General features: G+C 40.0%; 1 protein-coding gene across 2 annotated transcripts; it reads right to left on the bottom strand.

The window, feature by feature from the left end:
- Positions 1-227: 227 nt before the first annotated feature.
- ifitm5 (interferon induced transmembrane protein 5) lies at positions 228-11724 on the bottom strand. 2 transcript variants are annotated; one of them, XM_010898159.2, is made up of 3 exons: positions 11422-11724; positions 854-1071; positions 228-564 (listed from the first exon to the last, which is right to left on the bottom strand). In XM_010898159.2, the coding sequence occupies exons 1-3, from the start codon at positions 11626-11628 to the stop codon at positions 555-557; spliced, it is 435 nt and encodes a 144-aa protein (XP_010896461.1). In that variant the 5' UTR covers positions 11629-11724; the 3' UTR covers positions 228-554. The 2 variants fall into 2 exon arrangements, with proteins under 2 accessions (XP_010896461.1, XP_010896462.1); XM_010898160.2 differs by lacking the exon at positions 228-564 and having other exon boundaries at positions 850-1071.
- Positions 11725-12591: the final 867 nt, after the last annotated feature.

Here is a 12591-nt window from a genome sequence, read left to right as displayed (position 1 = left end):
TCAAACCTGAGGAATGACTCAGAAGACCTTGACAAGAAACACAATTATTAATGTCCTACCCATGACAACACTCAAAACTACTCCAAGGTTTGGATACTGACATGGCAAACAATTAGCTAAACATTATTCCTGATAAATTTTAATTACAAACAAAAAATAATGATGGGTAAGCGAAATAACACATTAACAAGTACTTAGTTCAAACCTTCTATGGTTATTAAATGTTTTATTTCACAATGACACATATTTTTTAATAAATGGGTCTAGAGGTGTTCCAGATCCAATGCTGTGACATTGACACAAGCCTTCAGCTACCAAACAGCAACCAATAAAAATAACAGCAATAATAATAATAGTACAGTACATAAGAACAATAATGTATTCATGTCTATAAAGGTAAAAAAGGTGACCTATGGTGTAAAGAGGTCATTAGTCCATGGTTGGGTGGTTAGGTGGCTTTTAAGGGCAACATTGGCCAGTCTCCATCCACCGTCTTCTGCTTTTATTCTCTACTTCTATCACTCTCATCTTCCACATCTTCTGTCTGTCAGTCTTCAATGTACGCTAAATCACCCCAAAAACATAAAATGTTTAATTGACAGGTGGCGTATAATCCCTGTTATTATATATTACTGCAGCTCACTATTCCATGTTAAACAACATATTTTCAAAGAGCAGTGTTGTAGTTTGCATAAATAATCCTGAAGTTATTAGATAAATATCTACTGCAAAGTGTTATGAGGAATACAGCGTATATTTCCTTGCAGTTTTACTGAGTATGGTTTTACTATTCATACTTCTGTCTTCTATCTATATATATCCCTCTCTTTCCATCTCTCCTCTGTCTTTCTACCTGCTGAAGAGTTTCATGAAGCTCTGGAAGCCATCTTCTCCGAAGAAATCAAAGGATCCCTGTGAGGTGCCCAGGTGTACCAACAGCAGCACTAGCAGGACCACCACTAGCAGAGGCACCAGCAGGTTCCAGCCCGCCGCCAGGATGTTGTACCACTTGGCCTTGTCCGAGCACTCCTGGGCCAGCTGCAAATTTCCCTGGGTCTTCTGGTCCCTGGCCTGGATTGGAGAAAGGAAGCAAGATGATAGTTTAGGGCTCTAGCTGAGGACTTTGATTGTTTGTTGGTAACTCTTTACTTACCTGTAACTCTTTACTTACTTTATTTGTTTAATTGGGGTTAAGAATGCTTTATATGTCATTGATAGACAGTGACAGTGACAGTCTCCAGTCAATTATTGTTCAGTTAAGAAAGAGGAAATAATGACACAAATAATAAATACAATTTAATTCAGGACAGTGTAACAATGATAGTATTGATCTGATCAATCCACTGTTCATCTGTAATACTAATATTTACCACAGCACTAAAGGGTCATGCACATATAGGTGCTTGGTTTGCCCTCAGATGCTAGAGGAATTAGCACCTCTCTCAGTCCTGATAAGCAAGCTCACTTGCAAGAAACACAAAATCCCACTCCCAAGTTAACTTTTACTGCCGGTTTCTTCTAGCCTTTTCTGATTGGCTCAGAGGTCTCAATAATAATTTAGCGATTGAGCAAGGCCAATCACTAAAGGCTAATCACTAGCCATGGATGGTTAACAAAACCATGCGTGAGGTAAGTTAGCGATTAGAAGAATGCCAAGTGATTGCACAGCCTGCAGTGTGCCCCCAAACTTAACAAAGCCACATGCCCACCATATATGATTTATTAACTTTTCATACTTATACTTTGGCAGATTTCCCTCAAACCACTATTCACAACAGCTGGAACCACACTTTTCACTTTGGTTTTAGGCAGGTGTACTAAAAGTTCTAAGTAAGCTACTGAAATATGAAACCTCTGGTCTAACATTGGCCAGGTTTCTGCCCTTAAATAATGTACAGAGTATTTATCAGGGTTCATCAACTCTGGCCCTCGAAGCCAGTCCCACTGCATTTTTTCGTAGCAATCCTCTAATCTGGGACTTATTCAGACTTGAGACACTAGGTGGGTCCAATTAATGATTAGGTAGAACAGAAAACAAGCAGGCTTCGGCCTTTGTAGCGTAAGAGATGATGATCCCTGGTATATATACTCTGTACAGTATATGTGTGTATGTATAAAGTTAGGTCCGGAAATGATTAGACACTGACACAGGTTTTGGGACAGGTGTGGGCTATTCCTTCATTATGTATTTATCAATAAAGCAGGTAAAACTTCTGGAATTAATTCCAGGTGTGGCATTTGCATTTGGAAGGTGTTGCTGTGAACCCACAACATGCAGTTAAAGGAGCTCTCATGGCAAGTGAAACAGGCCATCCTTAGGCTGTAAAAAAAAAGATCCATCAGAGAGATAGCAGGAACATTAGGACTGGCTAAATCAACAGTTTGTTACAGTCTGAGAAAAACACAAAAGGCCTGGGGCCTCATTTATCAATTGTTCGTACGCACTAATATGCGCGTAAACCATGTGTACGAATTAATTAGCATTTTAGTGGAATTATGCGAGGATCTAAGACCAACTTTAAAGACAAACAAGGAGAATGAATGCCATTCAAGTGCATACTGAAGTGGTATCCATCTTGGGTGTCTTGGCAATGGGCACTTTTCAGCATTAGCTTGCTGATCGGTCTGGCATCTCACAACCCTCCATCAGTCAAATGATGCCTGCTGTTTTACAAGCAATCATCAGTAAATCCTGTCAATACATCAATTTCCCATACACAGTTGCACAACAGGTAGAGGTCAAGCGAGGCTTCTTTGTGGTCGACGTCTTCCCAAATAGAATTGGAGCGGTGGACTGCACCCACGTTGCAATTAACACACCATCCCTGAATGAGTTCAGTTACATCAACAGAAAAGCCTTCCACTCAATTAACGTGCTAGTCATATCAGATGCGCAAAAGATGCTTTTGAATGTGGTGGCGAGATGGCCGGGGGGAACGCACTACTCAATCATTCTGCAGGACAGCAGCCGATGCCAGACGCACCACCTCTCCAACCTCGAAATGCCTTTGCTGTTCAAAGGAGGATGGAGATTATTCAATGTTTTTGAGTAAGTACCACCCCCCCCAAAAAGAAAAACAGCCCACATGCCTTTAGCTCATTTATTGAACATTTGACTGACACAGTTAACCAGTTGCTATAGGGATTGATTGATGTTATTCAGTACAGGGCAGATGCCAGTTAATGTTGTTGATCATTTTGTCTTGTTTCTGAAGGACTGATTCTGTCAGGACCCTTGGCTCACGGCTTGATGTGGCGCGGGAGCATGGTCCCTCACTGTGGGTTGCAGTGGGGGGAAGATTTGCCTCTCCCAGGATGACTATGGCACTGTCTCCACTCACTGCAACTTGTATTAAATGATTTGATTACTGCCTTAGAACAAATTGTATGATGTCAAATAAAGTGGTGACCACAAGTGGTGATCCAAACCTCCACGTAACAACAATTTCTACGCACGCTTGATAAATGAGGCCCCTGGACGTCCACAGAAGACAACAGAGGTGGATGATCATAGGATCTTTTACATGGTAAAGAAAAACCCCTTCACAATATCCAGCCAAGTGAAGAACACTCTCCAGGAGGTAGGCATTTCATTATCCAAGTCTACCAAAAAAATAAGTCTTCACCAGAGCAAATACAGAGGATTCACCACAATGTGCAAACCATTCATAATGATATGCTTGTTCTCTTGAATTAAAGCAGAAAGTCTGCATTGCAATTGCATCTCGGTTGTGTCATTTCAAATCCATTGTGGTGGCGTACAGAGCCAAAAATGTGAAAATTGTGTCAGTGTCCAAATATTTCCAGACCTAACTGTATATAAACAGATCAAAAAACATGAGGCCGAGCATTGTTCTGCATCAGGAGGAACCCATGGCCCACTGGACCAGCGTAAGGTCTGACGATGGGTCTGAGGATTTCATCCAGGTACCTAATAGCAATCAACGTACCGCTGGCTAGCACATGAAGGTCTGTGAGACCATCCAAGGATATGCCTTCCCAGACCATCACTGACCCACTGACAAACTTGTCATGCTGGAGGATGTTACAGGCAGCATAACGTTCACCACGGCGCCTCCAGACTTTTCCACGTCTGTCACATGTGCTCATATGAAACTGCTCTCTTCCGTGAAGAGAATAGGGCGCCAATGGCAGACCTGCCAATTCTGCTGGTCTCTGGCAAATGCAAATCGAGATGGATGGTGCTGGGCTGTGAGCACATGTCGAGCCCTCATGCCACCCTCATGGAGTCTGTTTCTGACAGAAACATGCACACCAGTAGACCGCTGGAGGTCATTTTGTAGGGCTCTGGCAGTGATCTTCCTGTTCCACCTCTCACAAAGGACCAGATATCGGTCCTGCTGCTAGGTTGATGCCCTTCTATGGCCCTGTCCAGCTTCCCTCGTGTAACGGGCCGTCTCCTGGTATCTTCTCCATACTCTTGAGACTGTACTGGGAGACACAGCAAACCTTCTTGCGATGGCACCTATGGATGTGCCATCCTAGAGGGGCTGGACTACCTGTGCAACCTGAATGGGCTGCAGGTACTGCCTCATGCTACCAGCAGTGACAAGGACACTAGCAAAATGCAAAACTAGAGAAGAATCAGTCAGGAACGAAGGAGAAAGCAATTGTCTGTAGCCACCACCCTCATAACCATTCCCTTTTTGTGGTTGTCTTGCTGTTGCCTCTCCAGTGCACCTGGTGTCACTTTAATTTGCACCAAAACAGGTGATATTGATTCACAATTGCTTATTCCTAATGATTATGTGTTCCCTTAATTATTTTGAGCAGTGTGTATATTTATACAGCTCTGGAAAACATTAAAAGACCACTGCATGATTATCAGTTTCTCTGGTTTTACTATTCATAGGTGTGTTTGCATAAAATGAACAGTTTTGTTTTATTCTATGAACCTCTGACAACATTACTCCCAAATTCCAAATAGAAATATTGTCATTTAGAGTATGTATTTGTAGAAAATAACAACTGGTCAAAATAACCCCCCCAAAAAATGCATTGTCTTCAGACCTCAAACAATGCAAAGAAAACAAATTCATATTCGTTTTTAATACTAATGTTTTAACTTAGGAGGAGTTCAGAAATCAATATTTTGGTGGAATAACTCTGATTTTTAATCAGCTAACATTATTTCGCCAGCTAGCAAACAGTCTACACTAGGGTCACCTAGCTCACAGCTTGCAACGTATGACACCAGCCAAGAAAAGACTGCAAAGACGAAGTGGGTGGTACAGCTAGCTAGCTATGATACGTTAGAAGAGATAGCTAACTAACTAGCTTAATACTGCAGTTGAACTTTTGAAAAGTTGGCTAAAGTTGTAGTTCCCTAAATATGTAGCTGCATTTGACATTTCAACCTAATGTGGGTCTTATAGATCAAACACTGCCATCGGGTTTGCAGGGTAGTTCAAGTTGTTCATGTCATAAGACCTGCATTTTGGCAGGATCAGATGGTGACCGTGAGAAAGTCCTTGTCATAGCAGGATCAGACAGACAGGGAGAAAAGGTCAACTGTGGAGCTGAGGTGAAATGTTGTCTTTAAAGGTGGATAACTTAAATAAAATAAGTTATGTTGTGTGAAGCCCATATCTTGAATGTTCATATTTATTAGCAGAATCAGAAGGAGCACACATCATAGACAAATTGTTAACTAAGTAACATTTTATTAAATGGCTGAAGGCTGTATTTTGTGTGTTCGTTGTAGCACAATAAATGAGATGTTGTGTGGCCATCCCATTCCAAAACATGGGTATTTGCAAAAACATATTTGTCCTCACTGGCATTGTCCCCTGTTGGTGCGGTTGCACCAGGGCCCGCAGTGGGTGGGGGGCCCGTGCTTGACCTCTATAAAAATGGAATTACATGTTTTATTGTGTGTTTCTATGTGGTTATCCCAGTCAGACTTCAGGATCGTCGTTCCATGTGTATATACGGCTTCGCAATTTTTCATCCAGGGGCGATCCATGTAAGGACAGCTTGCACCCGGCATTACCACGCTACGCCAGTGTTTGTCCCCCTCACATTTGAAATGAAATACTTGATGTTATTTTACAGTTGTTGAGTGACATTCAAATGAGTTGACAGTCATCTCGGCCAATGTACACTTGTTTTCGTCCTCTGCCAGTCTATAGCTTTGTTGTCCCCAATGTCTGTTGCTTGACCTTGTTCTTATGATCTGCTGTCTTTGACATTTTCAGGATAGAAGCAACCTTTTGCAACTCTTTTGTCATGCTGAATAGTTATTTTTCTATTCATAGTACCTTTGAGGTGCTACTTGCACTGTTTTTGCCATCCAGCTGGTTCTATTGCAAGAGGATAGTGATGACCACAGCCGTGGTTATTGTACTTTTCCTCTTTAAATTAGATTTAGTTCAAATAAACATCTAATCAGTACCTCATTAGGTAATATGAGGTATGCCTGTGACAGATACTGGAATGGAATGGCTGCCATACATGTAGAGATACTGATTTAAGAATTCGGAGTGGTCTCTTAATTATTTCCAGAGCTATATATATATATATATATATATATATATATATATATACACATATATACAGTGGATATAAAAAGTCCACACACCCCTGTGAAAATGCTGGGTTTTTGTGATGTAAAAGAAGGAGACAAAGATCAATCATGTCATAACCTATAATGTGAACAATTCATTTGAAAAACAAACTGATATCTTTGAGGGGGAAAAATGAAAAAGAAAAACCGTACAATAACCTGGTTGCATAAGTGTGAACACCTTTTTATAACTGGGGATGTGGCTGTGTTCAGAATTAACCAATCACATTCAAACTCATGTTAAATAGAAGTCATTACACACCTGCCATAATTGAAACTGACTCTGATTAATCACAAATAAAGTTTCGCTGTTCTAGTAGGACTTTCCTGACATCTCCTTAGTTGCATCTCAGAGCAAAAGCCGTGACCTGCAGAGAGCTTCCAAAGCATCAGAGGGATCTCATTGTTGAAAGATATCAGCCAGGAGAAGGGTACAAAAGAATTTCCAAAGCATTAGATATACCATGGAACACAGTGAAGACAGTCATCATCAAGTGGAGAAAATATGTCACACCAGAGACATTACCAAGAACTGGACGTCCCTCCAAAATGTATGAAAAGATGAGAAGAAAACTGGTCAGGGAGGCTTCCAAGAGATTCATCTTTGTCTCATTCTTTTACATCACAAGAACCTAGCATTTTAACAGGGGTATGTAGACTTTTTATATCCATATGTGTGTATATATACAGTATATACTGTAGTCAACACCTGTTGTTAACAGAGTGTGTAATTGAGTAACAATTTATTTGACAAGCCCCAATATTCAATTTGTACATTCTCAATATTCTATTAGTACAGTCAACTATTTATGTCTATACATTATGCTAACCCTTAACATAGCCCTTTTTCTAAACCTAACCCAAAACCTAACCTTGACTGTTGCTTGTCAAAATATGTTTTTATTGTATGACTGTTGATAAACAATCTACAGGTGGACATTAGAAATATCAAAAGGAAGTATAACTACATACCGTATCTATCACTATATTTTTAGAAAATGTTATTGGCCATACTGTTTCCTCCCCCATATAGATAAATAATTATTCCCCTGAGCAGATCTGCACTGTGGTGAGGTACTCCAACTTCTTCCATTCTGTCTTTAATCTCCACTGGCCTATTTGTAAACTACTAATTACACCCAATGTAAACCCAGTCAGTCTGCTGGGGGCGTCGCCCATCTCTAATTTGGGCACCGTTTCATTAGAGGGAAGTGATTTTGGCCTACTGGGCCATGCTGCTTGTTTGTGTTCTTAGTCCATATCCCTATTCCAGTGGTGCAGGATATGTGAATTCCCTCATCTGTTGGGCTTGAAGAGAAAACATAGTCTGTGCTTGTACTGTACAGGTCTCTCAACATTACAAAATGCAGAAGAAATTAGAAGACATGTTTTATAGCTTTAGATGACACGTCAGTTAAATACTGAAGAAGTTGATGTTATATTACAAACCTGATTTCAAAAAAGTTGGGACACTGTACAATTGTGAATAAAAACAGAATACAATGATGTGGAAGTTTCAAATTTCAATATTTTATTCAGAATACAACATAGATGACATATCAAATGTTTAAACTTTGAAAATGTATCACTTTAAGGGAAAAATAAGTTGATTTTAAATTTCATGGCATCCACACATCTCAAAAAAGTTGGGACAAGGCCATGTTTACCATTGTTTGGCATCCCCTCTGCTTTTTATAACAGACTGCAAACGTCTGGGGACTGAGGAGACAAGTTGCTCAAGTTTATGAATAGGAATGTTGTCCCATTCTTGTCTAATACAGGCTTCTAGTTGCTCAACTGTCTTAGGTCTTCTTTGTCGCACCTTCCTCTTTATGATGCGCCAAATGATTTCTATGGGTGAAAGATCTGGACTGCAGGCTGGCCATTTCAGTACCCGGATCCTTCTTCTATGCAGCCATGACATTGTAATTGATGCAGTATGTGGTCTGGTATTGTCATGTTGGAAAATGCAAGGTCTTCCCTGAAAGAGACGACGTCTGGATGGGAGCATATGTTGTTCTAGAACTTGGATATAACTGTCAGCATTGATGGTGCCTTTCCAGATGTGTAGGCTGCCCATGCCACACGCACTCATGCAACCCCATACCATCAGAGATTCAAGCTTCTGAACTGAGCGCTGATAACAACTTGGGTTGTCCTTGTTCTCTTTAGTCCGGATGACATGGCATCCCAGTTTTCCAAAATGAACTTCAAATTTTGATTTGTCTGACCACAGAACACTTTTCCACTTTGCCACAGTCCATTTGAAATTACCCTTGGCCCAGAGAAAATGCCTGTGCTTCTGGATCCTGTTTAGATACGGCTTCTTTTTTGACCTATAGAGTTTTAGCCAGCAACGGCGAATTGCACGGTGGATTGTGTTCACGGACAATGTTTTCTGGAATATTCCTGAGCCCATGTTGTGATTTCCATTACAGTATCATTCCTGTATGTGATGCAGTGCCGTCTGAGGGCCCGAAGATCACGGGCATCCAGTATAGTTTTCCGACCTTAACCCTTACGCACAGAGATTGTTCCAGATTCTCTGAATCTTTGGATGATATTATGCACTGTAGATGATGATAACTTCAAACTCTTTGCAATTTTTCTCTGAGAAACTCCTTTCTGATATTGCTCCACTATTTTTCGCCACAGCATTGGGGGAATTGGTGATCCTCTGCCCATCTTGACTTCTGAGAGACACTGCCACTCTGAGAGGCTCTTTTTATACCCAATCATGTTGCCAATTGACATAATAAGTTTCAAATTGGTCCTCCAGCTGTTCCTTATCTGTACATTTAACTTTTCCGGCCTCTTATTGCTACTTGTCCCAACTTTTCTGGAATGTGTAGCTCTCATGAAATCCAAAATGAGCCAATATTTGGCATGACATTACAAAATGTCTCACTTTCAACATTCGATATGATATATATATTCTATTGTGAATTAAATATAAATTTATGAGATTTGTAAATTATTCCATTCCTTTTTTACTCATAATTTGTACAGTGTCCCAACTTTTTTGGAATCGGGTTTGTATGTTTGTTACACCTATTTTATAGAGCTAGTGTAGCAGCTGTTGTACCTCTGATTATAAACTGGAGGGATTGAATCCTGAATGCTTATTGATTGACAGCCATGGTATCTGAGACCATATATCACACATGGTATGACATCACTTTTAACTACTTTAATTGTGTCTGCAACCAGTTTATAATAGCAATAAGACATCTCAGAGGTTTGTGGTAGGTTGCCAATATACCAGGACTAAGCATTGTATCCAGGCACTCCACGATGAGTCATGCATATGAATATTGGTCATATGCCACATCCCCTTCTTCCTCATTGCTTAGTATATACTGGGTTTATGGCTAGAATGCTGAGTGGCTGAAATACCCTGCTATATTTCCAACCCACGGGTAAGATTAAATCAAATGTTTTCTAATTTCAGTTGCATTGGTTAAAAATAGTATATTGGCAGTATAGCATATTGCGTCATGCAATAAAGCTGTAGTACTTTAGCAATATACCACACCCTTTTCATGCCTTGATTAATAATAATCACTTATCATCCCCTGAAAAGTACTTTTTCTTTTAAACATATTTGGACACACAGATATTTGAGCCAAATTCTGACCACATTATTTCATAGTGATAAGTGATAGTGATAAGCCAATTTCATAAAAAGGTAAACAGAAATGTAATTTGCTTATGTGGTACAATTTTGTAGAACCCCTACCGTAAGCATCACATAAAATGCATACAATTTGAATCTGCTGCACCAAAAAAGGTGCAAACTATTTGAAAATCATTAGAGTGTACCTTGGGAGGGTTCAGCCATCAATAATTATTAAAATATGTCTCTGGTTTGGTGATAACACACATATTGGAAAACACCAAAAGACCTATCCCAGGTCCTCAGATGAAAGATTATTTTTGCCTGGGAGGGTTTACAAAGCCATTTCTATTTCAAATTAAATCATTCCACTGTCTGGCAGAACATCTACAAATTGCCAAAATTCCTGACCACTGGTTATCTACTGAGGACAGGTACTCCCACAAAATTCACGTGTGCCAGACCTGGCCAACTTCCATCATTGAGTTAACTATTATCTCTATATTGCACCAGAATGTTCTTAAGGTGAATGTTAGGCCATCTGTCAAAATGCTAAATTGAATGTGGATCATTTGGATCATTGCAACAGGACAATGATCCAAAACACACAAGCAAATAAAGCTACAACAGAATGGCAAAGAAATATATAAATGGAGGGTTAGGGAATGGCCTAACCAAAGCCCAGATTTCAATCCCATCAAAATGCAGTGGGGAGGACATGAAGCGTGTTCATGGAAGAAAGAGTTAAAGCAGTGCTGTAAAGAAGAGTGGGCAAAAATCCTCCCATCTGATGAAAGAGACTGATAGACAGCTACAAAAACAGCCACCTGAAGTTATTTTTGCCAAAGGGGGCAACACCAGCTTTTGAATCTACTATTATATAATAGTATTTTGGTATACTATTCCTCACAATGACATTGCATTTCTGTAGATTTTGTGATGAATAAATGATTGGAAATTATAATCTTTCAGTGTCATTAAATTAGGTTACCTTTATGTGGGTGTACTTCTTCACATGAGTATACCATATGGTAATTATAAACACAGACTTTAAATTGATGTAATTCAACAATAGGCGATTCAACTTCTGCTTAATATCTTTGTTGAAAAACATAAAAAGCTACTGTGATACGAAATAGAGACTAAGTGGGAGTTACATTAATTTGGGTAGAAAATAAGCTAGATAAAAGGTTTTGGAGGACGTTCATAGATAACTCACCTTAATGGAGTAGATGAGAGCCATGAATCCCAGACAACAGAAGTTGACGTACAGGGTGTTGCACAGAGACCAGACCAGGTAGTCGCTCGGTAGCTTGTTTCCTGAAGAGCCCATATTCACCACGGTGGAACCCGCCGGCTTGCGGGCCGACTTGCAGTTGGTGAGAGGGGTGCAGTCGGACTGGTAGTTATAAGTGTGGTTGTCCATTCTATTGGATTCTTGTTATCTGGTTTGGAAAGTACTTGGTTTGTTTAAAACACTGCTGGACACCTCTATGACCGGCCTTGCTCCACTTGCTGTGCTTGGATGATGTTCTGTTGGTGTGCCGTGCCCCCTGTGTGGGGCTTTTATGCCTCTGCGGAGGGTGGTGACACACAGGCTGCATGGGCTGGGACCTGTGGACCTGTCATTATGTGGTTGCGCCTTTAGGACAGAACGAAGAATAAGAGAGAGACACAAAACCAAGGGAGGGAGGGGGTCGGCAGTTCGTTGGATTTAGATCTGGCCATTTAACAGGATAGCTAATAGGTGTGCATGTTTTTGATCCAGCACAGTATTAGCACCAAGGATTCCACTCACCATGGCCCAGACTGAAGACAGTAATATGATTAGGTAATTATATAATGTTTTGATAAAGCTACTCGCCTTGAATTGGAGCTCCTGGGTATAGAAAACCTGGGTACTTGATTGTTGTGCTATTCTCACATAGAAATGTAATTGTGATGAAGAATGTTTCAGGAAATTTGTGAACTTGACAAGTGAATTATTTTTGAAATTACAAAAGAAATATAAATTATGATTAGAATTTAGATTTCACACCCTTGTTAGGTAGTTAAATTCAAACCTCTTGATCTGTTAACTGTAGTATATAGGCATCTTGGTGTCATTATACTGAATATTATCTTCTAAAATATGTCTTAATCTTGAAATACATATTTCCAAATACATTTGTAGCCTAGGTTGATCCAGTGGTCAAAACTGTTTCTTCTAGTGCACATGTACTGCTGGAGCGTTGGTTAGAATCTGTCCCTCAGCAAAAACTCTCTCCTCTAATTTTACACCCTGACTCCCTGAAATATACAATACCAGTCAAAGGTTTGGACACATTTATCCATTTAAGTGAATTGGTAAGTGTGCCCAAACATTGACTTTACTGTATATACAAAATGC

This window comes from Esox lucius, chromosome 19 (assembly GCF_011004845.1).
Source record: "Esox lucius isolate fEsoLuc1 chromosome 19, fEsoLuc1.pri, whole genome shotgun sequence".
In the NCBI taxonomy this organism is placed as follows: domain Eukaryota; kingdom Metazoa; phylum Chordata; class Actinopteri; order Esociformes; family Esocidae; genus Esox; species Esox lucius.
The sequence above is the reverse complement of the archived record's forward strand: the minus strand, read 5'-3'. Positions and strand labels throughout refer to the sequence as shown.

What these genes read in the sequence shown, in the direction of transcription:
- ifitm5 (XM_010898159.2), bottom strand. Translation starts at nt 11,628, where the DNA reads ATGGACAACCACACTTATAACTACCAGTCCGACTGCACCCCTCTCACC. An exon ending in CTCTCATCTACTCCATTAAG is followed by an intron (nt 1,072 to 11,421) that starts GTGAGTTATCTA and finishes TCTCCAATCCAG; the next exon opens with GCCAGGGACCAGAAGACCCA.